Source organism: Dermochelys coriacea, chromosome 20, assembly GCF_009764565.3.
Source record: "Dermochelys coriacea isolate rDerCor1 chromosome 20, rDerCor1.pri.v4, whole genome shotgun sequence".
Lineage (NCBI taxonomy): Eukaryota > Metazoa > Chordata > Testudines > Dermochelyidae > Dermochelys > Dermochelys coriacea.
In genome coordinates this window covers 6,252,387-6,271,161 of record NC_050087.2, presented here as the reverse complement: position 1 = coordinate 6,271,161, position 18,775 = coordinate 6,252,387, and the positions used below count along the sequence as shown (strand labels likewise).

The window sequence follows — 18,775 nt, the reverse complement described above, 5'->3', positions numbered from 1 at the left end:
CCCATTTCTGATCCAAAGGGGATATCAGCCCTAGGGTCCTGGCTGAATTCCACTCTACCTATCTAAACTCCCCCTGCAGTGCGAGCTGGCTGCTGGATTCTCCTTCCCTCCGTGTCCTAAACTGTTGTTACAGCAGTGCAGTTCAGCAGCTGCTGAGTTAGATACAGAGGTGGCTGTGTTTCCGTGGTGGGCAAATGATGGCATATAGGTTGAGCCCTTAAAAGCTGAGTTAACCACATGACTTCCAGGAACGTTAAGGGGAAGCTGTGTGTCTAGCTCTCTAGTCAAATCTGAGAATAAAAGGTACCATGTTGCAAGTTGTTTTCATGGTCTGGTTTTAAACACATCCCTTTCCTTCCCACAGACAGGGTGCTGGAGCCCTGACGGCAGCCGATTGCTCTTTACGGTCCTGGGGGAGTCTGTCATTTACTCCTTGTCCTTCTCAGAGTACAGTGGTGAGTAAGCTGATTCCAACAGATTGTTGTCTGATTCCCATAGCCACACTGGCCTCCCAGACACTTTCCAGCCAGAGCTTTGCCTTCCTCCTATATGATCTTGTTAATTTCCTCCTGGTCTGGTGAGCACACCCTGGGTGCTGACTATGAAACACACCATCCAAAGCCAGTGTTTGGACTCATCTTTCATTTTGCTTCCTCTCCCCCTCCTTAATCCAGCCCATTGTGCCATAACATCCAGTAGTGCTACGTATCCTAGGCACACTCTAGTGGCGGGACAGAACTCTTCATGAATTTCACGATGCTTGTAGCTTTGAGTTACTGGTCATTAGCCCAGTGGGGGGAGATTTTCAGAGATACAAAGGGCAGTTAACTGTCCAACTGTTATGGACTTTCAGTGGGAATTGGGCACCTAATTGGTCTTTTCTATTCCAGGTGAGATGCAAGGGCAAGTTGGAGGGTCAAAAACGGCATCTATTGTGGCAGACCTGTCTGAGACCACCTTCGAGATGCCATATGGGGAGGAGAGGTGAAGGCAGGGCAGCTGGTGGGAAGAGCGAGTGAGGGGATGGTGCTGCAGATTCAGACCCTTAATGGAAGATGCAGGCGCTGATGCCTTAAAATAGCCCCTGTGCTTGTTACTCAGATCTGTGTGTGGGGTGTACAGGGGCATCACTCAGTGCTTACATGACGTTTCTCTCCCACTCTCTCTTGTGGGTGATTTCAGTGGCAGATCGATATCATTGCCCAGAGCCTGGTGTAAAACAGGCAGGCCCTTTTCTCTCTTCCCAGATGCTTATCTCTGCACCCATCGGGGCCTGCATGAAGCCTAGGTCATTGCAATTCTGGGTAATTCCTGCGGTGGGAGAACTAGGTATAGGGTGGTTGCATGTAGCAAACAAACTAAGCTGAGCTCAGCTGACTTGTGTCACATGTGACTTCATCCAAAGGGGTCCCAAGCCAAGGCTAAGGGTGGAAGACGTATGTGTCCCAGTTATGCTACTCTATCCCCATAGGATAGAAATTCTATGATGCAAAAGGCAACTTGGAACAGAGCTTGCTTGCTTGCTAAAGAAACGGGGTGTGTGGGGCGTGGGCTACTTCCAAGCCCATCTAGCAAGTGAGGTGGCAGGCAGGATTCCTGGCAGCTGAGCCTAGCTCACACTGATGCTGCTCTCAGCAAGAGGACATCTAATGCCCGGTGTGTTGGTTTCAGGATCGGAGGGGAAGTGCACTCCATGGTCTGGGACCCCAGGGGTGAGAGGCTTGCGGCTCTCATCAGAGGTAAAACCTTAAGCCCTTCAACCCCTCACTCTCAAATGGGATTTTCCTAAGCGACCTTGGCTTATGTAGCTTGGTTCCCCCACCCAGCGTGAGGCTAAACAGTGAGTGAGAGCTGCATAATGCAGAAGGTGAAGGGAGGGTGCAGCTAGCTCCAGCTGAGAACAGTGGGTAGTCTCCTCTCACTCCAGAACCTACCTCATCTGAATAGCCTTTTCCCCATCTGCGTTAAACAGCTACTTCTGCCCCACAAATCCCCAGGCAAGAAATATGGTGGGCTCCACCCTGCCACTGGGTCTCAGCCTTCACCTGCATGAGCCTCCTCCTTCAGATGAGCCTGTAAACTCTCTGGAGCAAGGACCTGTGTGTTCATACAATGCACAGATGGGGCCCTGGTTCTGATCTAGTATAACAATAACCAGAGGGGTAACACGGGAATGCTCTGTTGCTGCCATTAGACCTACCATCTAGAGGCCATTCCCAACTCACTGAACCATCCAGTCCCCTGATCTCATGCAGAGACGTCCTGTGTGCTGTGTAGGAAGTCCAGTTGAAGAGAAAAGGAGTAGCTGCAAAACCAGGGCCAGTCAGGATGCATGGTACAGTGGCAAGCCATGACTGGCACCCTGTGCTGTGCCACCCTGCCCCCCCCAGCCCCCAGCTTACTCCAGTGGCCCATGAGATCCATGCAGGTGTGTCCTGCATGGATCTAAGCATATAAAATTGCATGCTTGAGAGACTTAAAATAATCCTCTAATCTGCACTTTAAAGCAGCAGGCGGGAGGCTGCTGGGATTCTCTTCAAAGCCTGGTTATAAATAAGCCACCTTTGTTATTCAGAGAGCAGGAACCCAATGGGATATGGCTGTACTAACCCCCTCAGAGAGCTAGTGCATCTCCAAAGGCAGCTGTCAAGAATGTGGACAAACTGTGGTGTCATTCCTGCCTAGGGCAAAAGGCTGGCCTGGCAGGGGAGTTTCCCGCACCCTGGCCTGAAGGCACTTTCCATCTGTTCGAATGCCCCTTTATATCACTTGAGCAGTGTCAAGTGGCCTTAGCCATGAGAATGAGAATCAGCCACCTTCTGTATTAAAAATGCTTCTTTCCTCTGTTGCCCTGTGAAAGACCCCACAAGTGACGGGGAAATGGGCTTCCCCAGCGTGCTGTGCAAAGCACATAGTAAAGCCACTGATAAATTAGGAGGAACACTCATTTCCCCCCCCTTCCCCCCAAATCTTTGTTGTAGGCATCTTGGGGTGGGATTTTTCAAAAGTGGAGCAAGAGGATGGTGCAGTGGTTAGAGCTCCAGAATAATAATGAATAAATGGACACAAATCAGACATCAAGAATTATTAAATTCAAAAACCAGTCAGAGAACACTTCAATCTCTCTGGTCACTCGATTACAAACCTGAGAGTGGCTATCCTACAACAAAAAAACTCCAACGGGAGACTGCTGAATTGGAATTAATTTGCAAACTGGATACAATTAACTTAGGTTTGAATAGAGACTGGGAGTGGATGGGTCATTATACAAAGTAAAACTATTTCCCCATGTTATTTCTCCCCCCACCCCACCCCCCACTGTTCCTCAGACGTTCTTGTTAACTGCTGGAAATGGCCCACCTTGATTATCACCACAAAAGGTTTTCCTCCTTCCCCCCCTTACTAGTAATAACTCATTTTAAGTGATCACTCTCCTTACAATGTGTATGGTAACACCCATTGTTTCATGTTCTGTGTGTGTGTGTGTGTAAATCTCCCCACTGTATTTTCCATTGAATGCATCCGATGAAGTGAGCTGTAGCTCACGAAAGCTTATGCTCTAATAAATTTGTTAGTCTCTAAGGTGGCACAAGTACTCCTTTTCTTTTTGTGAAACCTAGGTAAAGACTGTATCTGAGCACCCCCACAATGAGGGCCAGATAGGTACTGTAGATGCTCCCCCTTACCATAGCATCTGCGCACCCCACAATCTTTACTGTATTTACCCTCACAACACCCCTGTGAGGAAGGGCGTGGCTATTATCCCCATTTTATGGGCAAGGAACTGAGGCACAGAAACCAAGTGACTTGTCCAAGGTCATCCAGGAAGCTTGTGGCAGAGCAGGACTTGAATCTGGGTCTCCCAAGTCCTAGGCTAGAACCACTCTTGGATTTCACTGTTTCAGTACCTAACAGAGAGTACGAGACCCACTGGCTTTTGATCACTTAAGTGCTGTTGAAAACCCCGCCCTAGGCATTGCTTGTCCCAGTCACTGGTCAGTGACGTTCTGATGGAAGTGAGGCTTTCTGGCTCTGATCCAATGCAGAGAAAGGGGATCTGATTAGCGTCCAGGCCACAGCGATCACTTCGGATAATGGTACAGGTGAAGTGAAGCTCATTAATAAAGAATCGCCCCAGATTCCTGCTGGGACCTTCGGACAAATAGCGATTTACCGAGGCCTCAAACCAGCTTCCGGGCACCACTTGTGTCTGAAAAATGGCTAATGTCCTGTTCACTTGCTTTTTTCCTCTTTGCAGGGAATTCTGAAAGCAGGACAATCGTTGCTGTGTTTCGTACCCGCAACAGCCCCGTGTTCGAACTCCTGCCATGGTGCGTACTGGTGGCTTAAGGAGTAGCCCTCGATGCCATAGGATTAAAGGCAGCAGAAGGACCATTTTGATCAGTTAATCAGACCTGCAGAACACAGGCCTAAGAATTTCACCCAGTAACTCCTGCGTCAAGCCCAGAGCTTCTGTTGGAGTGAGGTCATGTCCTTTAGAAAGATGCATCCAAGCTTGGCATGATACTGGAGAGGGTGCTGGGTTCTTGGTGCCATTCCCTTGGAATCGGCACTAAGTTAACACCCAGAGGTGGTGCTAGGGTGGACCGTGTCACCATGGGGTGCTGTCTTTCAAGTAAGTCATGAAACAGGGATCCTGATTGGCTGGTCCTTAAACAACTATGATGCTGGGGTGAGATTCAAGGAGTGCCTCTGGTGTCCTGATCAAATTCAATTCATTGTGTAATTCCATTCTGCCTTGTGGTGCTGAGCACCCTCTGTTGGCACTAATCACTGAGGGACACAGTGCAGGATCAAGCCCTAAATTTCCCTTAATTGGATGTTGTATTCTGTGGTTCATGCCCTAAACGCTCAAGGAAATGTTAGTATGCAGTGTTGTGCCCCAGAAGTGGCTGCATCTCAGTTGGAGCAATCCCTGCCATCCTGGTCCTTTCTCCTGCTGGCAGGGTGGCTTCCACTGAGTTCCTATTTTAAAATCCAAACAAAAAACCCTCCTTGCAAGACAGGGAATAAGAGAGACACCCATAAGAGTAACAACCCCAACTCCACTACACCAATCCATACAGCCCATTAAGGCCCCAGAGCACCGTGACACATCTGTGCAGGTAAGGATCTTTCAGACAAGACCATCAAATCCCCAGATCCTGTTCATGCCGCATCAATGTTAAAGATCCCGTAGTACTGCACAAGGGTTGGGGGTAAGGGGATTTGCCCCAGGCCCTAAAGTCCAAATGTCCTTTCTCCCTGTCTGTTTGCTCTCCACCCCAGAGGCGGCTGCACCTTGCTGGTATTAATAGTTTTGTAATAGTCTGACGACAGTGTAACTGCCTCCCTCAGCGTGAAGGGGTGTGGAAGGGATCCCAGGTCCTGTTGCTCGCAGCCCAACACTGGAGGAGTGTGAGTGTGAGTGAGATCAATTGGTCATGCAGTCACTGTGTCCCCTTTCTCTTCCCTAGTGGCTTCCTGCAGGGTGAGCCAGGGGCTCAGCCGCAGCTGATCACCTTCCATCCCTGCTTTAAGAAAGGGGCCCTCTTGACTGTGGTGAGTGCAGCCTTGTTTTTTGGGATCTCCTGGGGGGGGTACCAGCTGAGACACTCTGAAGCTGGAGGCTTTCTAAACACAATCCTCCTCCCCCCGCCACCCACCCTCACAGTCCCTCCACAACAGAGGAGCAGGAAACCACAGGGCTTCAGCAGAGGGGACAGCTCTGTGGCTGCTGGGAATGGGGCTTGAGGGTGCCATTACCCTAACCCTGGATCTGTTAGCATTGAAATGGGGGGGGGGGGGGTTTATTACCAGACCCCATGAGGGCCTCAGGGGCCTTGAGATCTGCTGGCACTGAGAATGGGAGGTGCTGTTATCCTGACACAGCCCCATACGCTGGGTGTCCCTAGGCTTCGAACTGCCAGAAGCTGGGACTGGACAACAGGGGATGTATCCCTCAAATCGCCCTGTTCTGTTCGTTCCCTCGGAAGCGCCTGGCACTGGCCACTGTTGGAAGACAGGACACTGGGTTAGATGGACCTTTGCTCTGACCCAGTATAGCTGTTCTTATCTCGGGTTCTGTTGGCATTGGACATGGGTCTAATTTCCAGCACAACAGAGATTTAATTGGCTGGGATTTGGGGTGTGTTGCACAGGTCCTGTGCTCATGTCTCTCTCTCTCTCTCTCTCTTTCCCCCCTGCACCAGTGCTGGTCTACAGGGAGGATCAGCCACATCCCATTTTTCTTTGTGAGTGCCCAGTTCCCCTGCTTCAGACCCAGCCACAGTCCTGTTGTGGCCCTGAGCAGCAGCAGTGCCAGTGTGCGGGAGCAGCCCTTGTTTTCGGAGCTGTGAAGAGCGGAGCAGGGGACCCTTGGGCTGGGCTCCATTTAAACCCTGCTGGGCCTTTCCTTACATGCTAATTGTGCTGTTTAAGGAGTTTCCTTTCGCCCTGCTGCTGGGTAACTACTTTTGTTTGTTTGCTCCCTGTAATGGTTACTCCTCCCCAGCCTCACTGGGAAGAGAGAGATGGTCCCAGCACATCCACTGTGGTCAGCTGGGGAGGCAGCATATGCTGGACACTGATGGATTTTATAATTTGTCAAGAGAGCCCCGAGTCTGGAAGGGGAGCAGTTTTGTTTGCTGTATAAATTTGATTGAAGGAGCCAGCACAGGGCATGAGGCCCTGCTTTTTAAAGTGCTTGGTGCTGTCTGGATTAAAGATCACACTTCCATTCTGGCTTCCGTTCTCTTGTACTTCCCAACGTGACCTGAATGGCACTTGCTTTGCAACCACAGCAGCTCAAGGCTGTACTTTTGGCTCCCAGCTTCCAAACGGCTGTCTGTAAAAGGCTAAGTCGTATTTGCGCTGGGGTGGCTCAGAGCCCTGGAGCTATTTAACCCAGGGAGTTGCTCCTGGCAGGTTTTGAAAGAACTAGCACTTCCCAAGTGCCTTTCATCAACAGCCACCTGGCCTCAGTTCTGCACTTGGTCACAAATGGGGCAAGTGTTTTACAGCTTATGTCTGTTCTGCTGTGTGGGTGCAGGCGTGCGGTAACACCTGGGAAAGCGGCAGGCCTGCTTGGAGCTAGGGGGCCTGTTCCTATTAGGCACTGCTGGAGGGCTTTAAAAACAAGTGACACCTCTGTGCCAGGTCAGTATTATCGCTATTGGGCTAAACCAAGCATACAGTGTGGATCTCCAGCCCCCTCTACTGTCTGGATTACATAGTGGTGTCTGTCACAGCCTGAGCACACTTGGGTCTTTCTGTACAGCCAGTGAAGGCTCCTAGTTTGGGATCTAAAAGATCCTAGGTTAAATCCCTCATACTGACAACTCTCCCATAGGTGCAATGTTACATACAGGTGGGCAACTGTGAGCCTGAAGTGGGGGAGTGATGCTGCGCAGTCAGAGGTGGTAGTGGAGCCTAAGAGTCCTGCCCGTGTGACATTGCTTCCTTTCTGTATTTTGGAATTGAGTGCCCTGTTCCTGTTAATGGGAACCAGGTGTCCAAATCTGCTAGGCAGCTCTGAAAAATCTCAGTCCATCTTCCATAAAAGTAACAGAGCTGTTCCCATGAGAGAGAATTCTCAGCCCCCAAGCCAGAGTCTCGCATGTCCAGGGATAGTTCATAAGGGGTGACAGAGAGAGGTGGTGTGTAGGGATAATTCTGAAATTAAAAGAATTAAAGTTTGGTTAAGAAAATGACCTATTTGCTTTATAGTTCATGGCTAGCAGGGAGAAGGCCGCAATCAACAAGTAGAAGGCTGTGAAAATAATTAGTATTGTAGTGTGGGAAGGATGTATGGTTCCAAAAGTAACTAATGAAGAGCTGCAGTAACAAGACAACGAAAAAATGTCTTAAAAGAAACCTGCACAAACCTTCCCACAGGTCTGCTGGTAAGCAAGGAGGGGAGGGGAGAGGAGATAAGGGAAGACCGTGGAGGGAGGAAAGTACCAAGGATAAACTTTCAAATTTGGTTTTTGCTAAAGCTAGCAAGTTAGCTGAAGGGTCTTTTTCAGACCCGACCGGATCATATTGAGGCACGGCAGGGTGAGATGGTTTTCCCTAGGACTGGCATATTTGTAAGTATACCGATCACATGCTTATGAATACTTCGTTACTGTATTGGGTGTAGGGACTGCTTAGGCATGTTTAGAGCCATTGTATAAAATACCATTTGGCCTTTGGAATTAATAAAGGAATTTATAGTTGAATTACTGTCTTGAGGCCTCCTGTACTGATTTCAAATATTAATAATTCCAATATGGTGGTTAATTTATTTCTGTTGCTGTGGGGCGTAGGAGCCTTAGTCAGAGACTGACACCCCGCTGTGCAAGGCGCTGTACTAATAGAACAAAAAGTCCCTGCCCCAAAGAGCTTCCAGTGATGCAGGAGAAACTGGAAAGTGAAATTGGTTAGGAACAAAAGTGAAGCTGACTGGAGTTTTAATTTGAGTGGAGAGCAAGGCAAAAAGTTATGACCAAGAATTGTAAAGCATGAAAAAACTTTTAATGGCCCCATTACTGTGTTATCTGAGCATCACACAATCTTTATGAATTTATACTCATGCAGCCCTGGAGGCAAGGCAGTGCTGTTATCCCCACTGTATGGGCAAGGAACAGATTCCCCTAAGAGACTCGGGCATGCCTACACCTCCCTTTTAGGACCTTGCCATCCAGTGGAATTCATAGCACTGTATTAGCCACCCAGGCACACCATGCATGGTGAGAGTTAGGCATGGCAGAGAAGCCACCCAGGCTAGCTAGTAGGAAATGCCAAGATAGAGGGTGGTAGTGGGGGGGGGGAATCTCCCCATCTCTTTTGTTGAGCCTGTTCCATTTTGTATAAATAATTAGTCGCTACCAGGACTTGAAGCTGGGTCTCCTGAATCCCAGGTGAGCTCCTGACCCAGCAGGCTGTTGGGTGCTCTGGGGGACTTGCTTAATCTCTCCTGTTTTGAAGCTACTCCACTTTGTATAAATAGTTCAGGTCTCCGCTGCTTCTTCATGCCAAGGTAAATGCCCTAAACACCAAGCTATAGAGGCAATCTCGCTTGCTGTGTGGCCCAATGAATATTTAATACAAAGTGGAACAGCTTCAACACATAGAATATCAGAGTTGGAAGGGACCTCAGGAGATCTAGTCCAACCCCCTGCTCAAAGCAGGCACGATCCCCAATTTTTTTTGCCCCAGATCCCTAAATGGCCCCCTCAAGGATTGAACTCACAACCCTGGGTTTAGCAGGCCAATGCTCAAACCACTGAGCTATCCCTCTCCCAACGTGGGAGCTTCCCCATCCCAGAATACCCCGGGGCGCACCCTGACCAGTTGGAGGACCTGGGTTCTAGTCCTTGCTTCAAATTGTGGCTGTTTTGAATACAGGCGATTTTGAATACAGTGTCCTAACCTTTGGGCTACTAGGTCATGTAGGTAGGGCCCACCCCAAGCTATCTTTTGTGGAGGTTAGACACATGTATCGCAGCAGCCAAGATGCCAGCTCATGGCAAGGTACCCATGTCTCATGAACACTGACAAACACATCGCTGGACTCAGGCTGGCTTACCTGTGTGTTAGTGTTACTAAAACAGGTATTAAAATTCTAAGCGTTTAGACATTATTGAATGCTTGTGAATTGCTGCCTGCATACAGCATCTGTATCCCATATTGTAAGGTAATGTTTAAGTATTTGTATTGTGAGCCTCTGTGACAGTGTAAATCACTGGACAAAAGACATTAACTCGTGCAGTGGTTTTCAAGCTTTTTTCAGTGGCAGACCCCTAAAAAGTTTCTAATGGAGGTGTGGATGACCTTTGGAAATCTTAGACATAGTCTGTGGACCACTGAAAACCACTGAACTAGCGTAAAGTGCTGGTCTCCAACTGAAGCTGTTACCTCCTGGCCAACGGGGAAGGCCCGTCAACCCCAGACAGACCATTGTGGAACATTAAAGAGGACAAAAGGCTTTGCTGTTCTGCTCTTCTCTCCAGTGAAGATAAGTCATGCAAGTGGATTCTTCCCATCAGCTGAGTTCACAACTCAGAGCACAGGGGTTTTAAGTCCCTCCCCCCCATAACAAGAAGGAAGTGTATCTCTGTGCTGCTTGGACTCTGGGGGGGTAAGATTTTCTAGGCATAGGGAAGAGATCCCCACTGCTTGGCCTGGGTTAGCCCTAAAGGACGTATAGAGCTTGCTTATTATAGAAGTTTCTATTAATTTTTGAAACAAGAATATAACTCATTCATGTTCACCTGCTTTAACCTTGTAAACAACTCCCTTGTATCCTTTTCCTAGATAATAAATCTAAAATAAAAGTTTACTATAGGACTGGCTACAAGCATTGTCTTTGATGTCTAAAGTGCAATTGAGCTGGGATAAGGGACTGGTCTTTTGGGACTGGGAGTAATCTGAATACTGATGTAATTCTTGGTGTAAGGGGCCAGCTATCACAAAGGCAGGCTCACTGGGATGCGAAACAGACGGAGTTACAGAGCACCCTTGGGTATCCCAATGTTAAGGCTGTGATAGTGCCTTAAATGTTTACATTTTATAATTGGTTGGTGAACTCTAAGTATGGAACTCACAGGCACTTTGGGGTTTGTGCCCTGGTTTGTTGCTCTTGAGCCACTGGAGGCCATCAGAATGAGGTGGAAGACCTGGGTTCAAGGTCTTGCTTCAGATTGTGCATGGAGATTTGAAAACAGGTCTCTGATCTCCCAGCTGAGTGCCCTAACCTTGGGGCTTTGGGGTATAATGGTATGTGTAGGTAGGTCCTATCCCAAGCTATTATTTGTGGGGGCTAGGCATGCTCTAAGAATGCCTGCCTCCATCACGATGAGCTAGGCCAGGGGACACCTAGTTTGAGAATCTTGCCATGGCTTGGGGCGCTGAGCTATTCAGTGCCATCGGGATTTAGGCAGCTTTGCAAATGCTCACCAGTGAAAATTTAGGCACCTAGGGGATTTAGGTGCCTATATTATTAGGTGGCAGCTGAGCAGGGATTTGGAGGAGTTCAGTGGCCCCTAAGTTCCTTTGTGAATCTAGGCTAGTTCCTCAAGAAGCCGAGGGGAGCTGCCCAAGGTCATGCAGGAAGGCTCTGATGCCACAGAAAATTGCATGCAGGCTCTTATCCCAGGTTAGTGACCTAATCTCCAGATCGTCCATTCTCAGTCTAAATGTGTGTGGGGGGGGGGTATTTGTCTTAATTTGCTTATGTTTATAACTTAAAGGTCAAATTAAAAAAATAAATTTGAAACTTGGACCAACATGCACAAAGGCTGATCCAATAAAATAAGGCAAAAACGTTAGAACATCACAGGAAACTTTTTTAACAGCATGATCAATTAACCTGCAGAACTCACTGCCACAAGATAATAGGGAGCAAAGCGTTAGTGGGTGTTACTAAAAGATTAGCCACTTATGGGACCAATGCTATTTGCTGTTCCATTTGATTATAAAAGACATAAAGCAAATCATCTCAGCATGGTGAGAACTGCACTCGTGAGTCTCCCCCCTGTAGGGGTGGAAGGACTATTACCCAAGTGCTATTATAGGATAATAGTTCATTAAGGGATGGGTTGATACTGTGCCCCTGTGAATGGTGGGACACTAGACCAGTTCAGACCATTGGTAATGTTAGGATGTAGCAAATCTTTGGGATCGTCTCTGCTTTTAAGCCACCTGCATCCTGACTTGTCTTGCTGCAGATTTAGGCTTGAACTACACTGAACAGCATGTGTACATGGGATGATATCACAGCCCCCGCAAGGGGGTTAACTGCGGGGCATCTGCCTTTCTGGACAAGCCAGCTGGGGAGATGTGCAGAGATGAAAGGGCTGGTTATAAATAACCCGGTGAGAGGATGGAGCTTTGCAAACCCACCCTCCGCCCCAGATGGAAATGAGCACTTTGTTTAATGCTCAAGCAAGACCGTCACGCTACACACCATCTAATTTTCTGACTTGCAAGTGACAGTCTGTGGTGAGGTTCCCAGGCAGTAAGGACAGCAGGGACGTGCACAACTGAGGGGCTGTAATTGATCGTGGGCTGGAGCCTTGTCCAGGACACTCCAAAGCAGAACATGTGACCCCAGCAAAATGAGCGGTGCTAATAGTAGCTATCTCCATGGAGATGTCTTCTTTGGCCAGTAATGCCTAGCCGCTCCCTAGGGCGGGCAGGAAAAGCCATGGGCGTTAGAAGCAGAGCTTCCCAGATCTGGGCAATCCAGGCAGCAGCAGCAGCAGGGAGAGGATCTGGGACACACCTGTGGGAGTGAAGGGGTTCAGTTGTGGAGTCCTACACACCGGCACTGAGACGGTCTTCCCCAGGCTTTCCCTCCCTTCGGCCCAGGGTGGTGGGCCCCATCCTGGGACTCTGTCAACGTTTTCCTCCCCAGAGATAAGCAATGCTGTGGGCGTGACACACAGGGGGCCTTTGAGGACACCAGGAAACTAAAGCCTTTGTGGGTTTAATTTTTTTTTTAAACAAAACAAGAGGAAGACTAAATCGGCATCCAAAGTGAGTCAGGAACGATGCCATTTGGTTTAGCCGTAATCGCCTTAAAACCCTTGCCAGGCTGGAGAAATTAAAAAGAAAACCAAGTGTCTAGTTTCAGAGTAGCAGCCGTGTTAGTCTGTATTCGCAAAAAGAAATGGAGTACTTGTGGCACCTTTTTTGTTAGTCTCTAAGGTGCCACAAGTACTCCTTTCCTTTTTGCAAGTGTCTAGTGTCTCATCTGCGCTGCCCCCAGCTGGCTCTTCTTGTTCCAAGAGGCAGAGGGTATGAAATACCAGCATACCAGCCAAGGGCCGGTCCCCCTCCAGTTTCTCCTCCCCTAACTTGTCCCATAGTGTGGCTGTGAGCTGTTAAAACAGTGGCCCTGTTCCTCCCCAGGGCTGGCTGCATTTCAGGCCCAGGGGGGAGTGAGGAGTGTACGTGCAAAACATTTTACGGTTATTTGGGATGAAAGGCGCTATCAGCAGGCAAGCTCTTCATTCTGCTCCTGCTCTCACCTGCTGAGGAGGAGCAGCGCACACGTGGATGAGAACAACTGGCTGGAAAGTGGTGGCAGATGGCCCCAACTTGCACCCCTGAAAAGCAGGGATTAGAGGAGAGGGATTTATGGTGGTTTCATTGTTAATCCCCCAGATTGTGTTCCCATCCGCTCTGCCTCCTCCCACCCCATGACTCTCCTCACACACCCTCCCCCGCCCCCCGACACAGCCTGTGCCCCTTCCCAAAACTCCAAGGCCCACTCCGGCTTCTACTACATGACTCCTGCCTGCTTCCCTTGACCTCACTCCCTATCCCTTCGTCCCCCAACTCCTGTCCCGATTACCTGACTCCCACCCCCTCTCCCTGCACACCAACTCCCAGCCCGTCCAACCTTCAATTCCTGCCCCCTGCCACGTACCCCCCTCCCCTGCTGCCCTTCAACCCCATTGGAGATGGGTCACCAGAGGAGAGGCTGGGCCCAGCTTGCTGGTTCTGACCAGCAGCACCTCGCTGCCACGTGAAATCATCCAGCCTCGGGCCAGGCTGACAGAAGAGGGGCCCCGCTGACACTCCGGGACTTCCCTCTCCTGGTGTGAGAGTAACTAGGACTTGGCTTATGAGGGTGTCTATACACCTAAACCGACACAGGAGTTCATGACTCATACCCTGCCCCCGGAGAAAGGGAAGGTGGCTTGGATTATCAGCCAGCCAGGCCAGAGTGCAATCAAACTGAAACCCCGTGACTAACCAGGAAAGCCAACAGCGGCCTGGAACTCAACAGCCTCGCCTGGGCAGGACTCGACGTGGCCCTGACAGGGGATCCAGAGCTGAGGCCCACCTGGGTTCTCACTTCTCTAGGTTTAGCCGGAGGCGACTGACTGTCCGGCTTCTTTTTCTTCTGAGGCACCGGCAAGTGAGATCAGAGCCTGCTCTCCGCTGGGCCTCAGGAGGTGCCGTGCTGGTACCGAGTGCCCCGGGACAAGTCCTTTCTCAGCACCAAACTTGACGATGGCACCGGGGCGCTCCGTGTCGACGAGGACGTTGGGTCCCTGGAGCCCGGGTCCAAATGGGGTGTAGATCTGCGTGAGGATTGCTTTAAGCCGCTGCTCGCTTTCTTTAAGCGTTCTAGGGCGGACCTTGCAGCAGATCTGACAGCGATCCTTTTGATGACCTGCCCTTAGGCACCGTAAGCATGAAGAGTGTGGATCGCTCTTCGGCATGCACTTCGCGCAGACCACACCGTTTTTAAACCCTGGGGACCACAGCATACCACGGCTCTGGGGAGTCGAAAGGGGCGGAGGTACCCCCTGACAACTCTAGTCACTAGCTACTACCTAAAACTACTGAGATAAACTATATACAAAGAACTGCTGAACACGGTTGCTAAAGCAAGGGCTACGGGAAGTTCCAGCCTCCATCGCTGGCGGCAAGAAGGAACTGAAGGGGAGGCGGGGGGGGTAGGGCTCTATATCGAGCACCATGATGTCACAACTCCAGGGGGGCACACAGACCGACCCGACGGATGCTGCTCGGTGAAAAATCTTCCAGCTACCGTGCACGCGCACACACCTGATTGGAATTGACATGAACACACACTCGAAGAAGAACGCAGAGTTTGGAGTTTATTCAGTCTGAGTTTTAAAAACTAGCTACAATTCAGCAGGAAGAACACAGTTGTCTATTCTAGTAACTCACAGCACCCTTCCCAGCCCCACTGGATCACTGCGTGCAGCTAATTAGCTGGTTATGAAACTGATCGGTGGTGGCCCTGTTCGGAAAGAGTTAGGAGGAGGTTAAGCCAAAAAATCATCTGTTTAGTTAAGTCAATGGGAGCTGCTGGGTGCTGAGCACTTTTGAAAATCAGGACCTTTACTTTGGTGCCTAAATAAAGGATTTTGCAGTTTAAAATTAACCTCCTAGTTTTGAACATCTCCACCCCCCTGCAGGTGCTTCTAGACCATCATCAGATTGCTTCTTCACCTCTTGAATAATAAGTTAAATAAATTGAGCTCCATCAGCCTCTCGCTCTGAGGCAGGTTTTCCAGAACTTGAATCATTCTTGCAGCTTTTGTCTGAATCATCATTTTTTCCATCCTCCTCTTTGAAGAGTGGACGCCAGGATTGGACACAGTATCCAGTAATGCCCTGGCCAATGCTATGCACCGAGATAATACCACCTTCCTATTCTGACTCCGCTGCTTTGTACATCCAAGGACTATGTATGTCTCCTCAGCCATGGCACCACACCGGGAGCTCATGTTCAGCTGGTTTCCACCATGAGCTACCCACGTCCTTTTCAGACTCTTTTATTCCTAGGACGCAGTCGGTGACACCTATCTTCTTTGTGCCTCTGTGTCGGACCAGGCATTCAGCCAGGTGTTAAAGGTGCCCAGGCTATCTTCATCGCTGTCTCTCACTGTCCTGTTTTCATCATGATTTAACAACCTGCAAACTTTATTGGCAGTGATTCCACGTTTCCTTCCCGATGGCTGAATAGTGAATGGCATTGAGCCAAGAACTGATCTCGGCTGGAAACACTCCCCATGCATTGATGATTCCCCATTAGCAATTATGTTTTGAGCTCTAGGCTTCAACTAGCCTTCAACCCTACCTGCCTTGTCTACATGGGGAAATTGACCGGAATAGCTACTGCAGAATAAACTAGTCCAGAAAACTCCCCATGTGGACAATCTGCTGTGCTTCAGATTCATGCCCTACTTTATTCTGGAATAACGTCCCCGTGTAGACAAGCCCTAAGGTACAGATAGGGGAACTGAGGCACACAGACGCTAAGTGACTTGCCCAAAGTATCACAGGAAGTCTGTGGCAGAATAAGAAATTGAACTCAGGTCTCTCCTGGCCCAACCACCACAAGGCCAACCTTCCTCTCTAACCCTTCCAGCATACTCTGTATGGATTTCTCAGCCCGTCGTGGTTCAAAGTCAAAACCTTCCCCTTTTAAATACAGCTCCCACCCACCGCAAAGAGGCTGGGTCAGAGGATGGTACTGAGCGTGTCTTCCTCCATCTCCTCCTCCTCTGGACTCGGCTGCTTGATGGGCAGGGACTTGAGATACTCCAGGTGCCTGCGGGTTTCGGCCTGGTTCCGCTGAACGTAGTAGAGCACGTAGGTGATGAGCACCGTAAACCAGCAGAACATGGTGACCAGCATGGCCACGTCCGTGGTCCTCTGCTGGACGCTGCAGAAGTCTATGCCAGTGTTGAGCAGGAGGGCAAAGGGCTGGCCGGCGTACTCCTCCCGGGCCGCGCTGGCGCACACCACGTCCTCCAGGGTCTCAGCCTCCAGGGGCAGGGCCTCCAGCAGCTTCTGCAGGGAGCAGCCGCAGTGCCACGGGTTGCCGTAGAGGCGCATCTTGGCCTGCAGGGCGAAGGCAGCCTCGGCAGGGCCCAGCTGCTGGAGCCGGTTATTGGAGAGGTCCAGCAGCTGCAAACGGCTGCCCAGCTCCCCGAAGGCGGCTGGGGAGATGTTCTCGATCAGGTTGTCAGAGAGGTAGAGTTCCCGCAGCTGGCGCAGCTCCCGCAAGGCACCATCCGGGAGGCCGGTGATCTCGTTGGAGTCCAGGTAGAGCACGCGGGTGTCGCGGGGGATGCCCTGGGGGATCTCCCTCAGGTGCCCATGGGTGCATCTCACTACCCTGCTCTCCAGCGGGCAGCGGCAGCCCTCAGGACATGCCAGGCCGCCACAGTGGCAGAGAACTACGAGGAGGAGCCAGGGCAGCACTGGCATTTCTGCATAGATCCCCCTGCCTCTTCTTGGCTCGCGAGGACACTCACAGCAGGGAAAAAGCCCCTGGAATGCAGGCTGGCCACCCCATCTGGAAAGCAAGAGACAAGCCCCTGGATGTAAAGAGTGCTGGGAGGTGGGGCGATAAGATGCTGGCATGTGTGTGTGTGTGTGGGGGGGGGAGATAGGCCACCATCCAGGCAGGCAGCAGAGCAAAAGGGGGCGTAGGATTAGTGGTTAGAGCAGGGAGCTAAGTCAGGACTCCTGGGTTCTAGCCCTAGAGCTGCAAGGGAAGTGTGGTCTAGTGGGTTAGCTAGAGCAGGGGGGCTGAGAATCAGGACTCCTGGGTTCTATCCCAGCTTTGGGAAGGCGGTGCGGTCTAGTGGTTAGAGCAAGTGGAATTCAGAGTCAGGACTCCTGGCTTCTATCCCTACAGCTGGTAGGGAAGTGGGTCTAGTGCGTTAGACCAGTGGGTCGCAGTGGCTCTGGTCAGCACCACCAACCAAGTGCTTAAAATTCCTGTCAGCGGCGCTGCCCAGCTAAGGCAGGCTAGTGCCTACCTGTTCTGACACCGCGCTGCACCCCCGACGCAGCCAGCAGCAGGTCCAGCTCCTAGGTGGAGGGCCACGGGGCTCTGCGTGCTGCCCCTGCCCCAAGCACCGGCTCTGCACTTCGCACTGGTTCCCGGCCAATGAGAGCTGTCGGGGATGGTGCCTGCGGGCGAGAGCATAGGAACTAGACGGGGGACATGCCACTATTTCTGGGAGCCACCTGAGGTAAGTGCTGCCTGCAGCCTACACCTCTCACCCCCTCCCGCACCCCAGCCCTCTGCCCCAGCCCTGAGCCCCTCCCCAAGCCCAGTGCCCTCTCCTGCACCCCAAACCCCTCATCCCTGGCCCCACTGCAGAGCCTGCACCCCCCAGCCCAGAGCCCCTCTCACACCCCAAACTCCTCATCCCCAGCTCCTTTGGGTCATAGGCATCAACGATTTTCTTTAACTGGGTCGCCAGAAAACCACTAGGTTAGACAGAGCAGGGGAACTGGGAGTCAGGACTCCTGGGTTCTTCCCCAGCTGGGGAAGGGGGTCGGGTCTAGTGGTTAGAGCAGAGACTGGGTGGGGCCCACTCCACCGGGGATAACAACAAAGGAAGCAATTAAAACAAAAATACCTGGCTGCAACTGCTCCCCCCGACTCCAGCGGTAGCAGGGGGCGTGTGTGCGCAGCAGGTGCCTGAAGAACTAAACCCGGCCAGGCAGCACCCTAGGGTGCTAACCCCGTTTACTTCCCCTGCCCCCACCCTTTACCCTTGAGTCCCTGGCTGCCCCGCCCAATCCGGCAGCGACCCCCGCCCCGCCTTGCTCATCACTGGCTGGAGGGCTGGGGGGACTCAAGTGCTGCTGTGTCCGGCGCTGCACGAACCCGGCTCTGTCCTCCCGGGGCTCCCCCCGCGCTCCTGCCCGGAGCCCTGGGGCCGAGCATCCCCGGGTGCCGCTAACACCCCCTGGCCCCGGTAAATGCACCCACCGGGTCGGAGGGGGGGGGCTGTCCCGGGCCCTGGGCTCCTCGTTCAGGCTCCGGGCCGGCCCCAGCCCCGGGCATCCTCCAGCCCGGCCCCGCCAGCCGGCAGCATGCGTCAGAGCTGCGGGCCCCCCTTCCTCCTCCCCTGCCCCCCCCGAGCCCTGCCTCCAGCCCGGCCCCCCTTCCTCCAGCCTCCCTCCCCTGCCCCCCCCAGCCCGGCCCCTCCCCTGCCTCCAGCCCCCCACCAGAGCCCGGCCCCCTCCCCTGCCTCCAGCTCTTCCCTGCCCCGAGCCCGGCCCCCCTTCCTCCAGCCTCCCTCCCCTGCCCCCCCCCCAAGCCCGGCCCCTCCCCTGCCCCGAGCCCAGCTCCCCTTCCTCTAGCCTTCCTCCCCTGCCCCTAACTCCCCCCAGAGCCCAGCCCCCTCCCCTTCCTCCAGGCCCCCACAAGAACCCTGCTTCCAGCCCCTCCCCTTCCTCCAGCCCCCCACCAGAGCCCTGCCTCCAGCCCCCCACC

The 18,775-nt window shown here is 51.9% G+C and overlaps 2 protein-coding genes across 14 annotated transcripts in view; one reads left to right on the top strand and one right to left on the bottom strand.

Moving 5' to 3' along the window:
- Window positions 1–8,222, top strand: part of AAAS (aladin WD repeat nucleoporin) — a 28,907-nt gene extending 20,685 nt beyond the window's left edge. For 12 of the 13 annotated variants that reach the window (XM_043506684.1, XM_043506685.1, XM_043506679.1 and 9 more), the window contains 6 exons: window positions 365–455; window positions 891–984; window positions 1,672–1,739; window positions 4,259–4,331; window positions 5,478–5,562; window positions 6,213–8,222. In XM_043506684.1, the coding sequence (XP_043362619.1) occupies window positions 365–455; window positions 891–984; window positions 1,672–1,739; window positions 4,259–4,331; window positions 5,478–5,562; window positions 6,213–6,359 (558 nt within the window). In that variant the 3' untranslated portion in view covers window positions 6,360–8,222. Of the gene's footprint in view, window positions 1–364; window positions 456–890; window positions 985–1,671; window positions 1,756–4,258; window positions 4,332–5,477; window positions 5,563–6,212 lie in introns of those variants that run through there. The other variant, XR_006278365.1, reaches the window with a different exon arrangement.
- Window positions 8,223–14,849: 6,627 nt separating this feature from the next.
- Window positions 14,850–18,041, bottom strand: LOC119845929 (leucine-rich repeat-containing protein 3-like). Its single transcript, XM_038378919.2, has 3 exons — window positions 17,913–18,041; window positions 17,304–17,457; window positions 14,850–16,834 (listed from the first exon to the last, which is right to left on the bottom strand). Exon 3 carries the CDS (start codon window positions 16,744–16,746, stop codon window positions 15,994–15,996), a length of 753 nt encoding a protein of 250 aa, XP_038234847.1. The 5' UTR covers window positions 16,747–16,834; window positions 17,304–17,457; window positions 17,913–18,041; the 3' UTR covers window positions 14,850–15,993.
- Between the last annotated feature and the right edge of the window lie 734 nt (window positions 18,042–18,775).

Excerpts from the sequence above, each read along its gene's own strand:
- LOC119845929 (XM_038378919.2), bottom strand. The coding sequence starts at position 16,746 with ATGCCAGTGCTGCCCTGGCTCCTCCTCGTAGTTCTCTGCCACTGTGGC.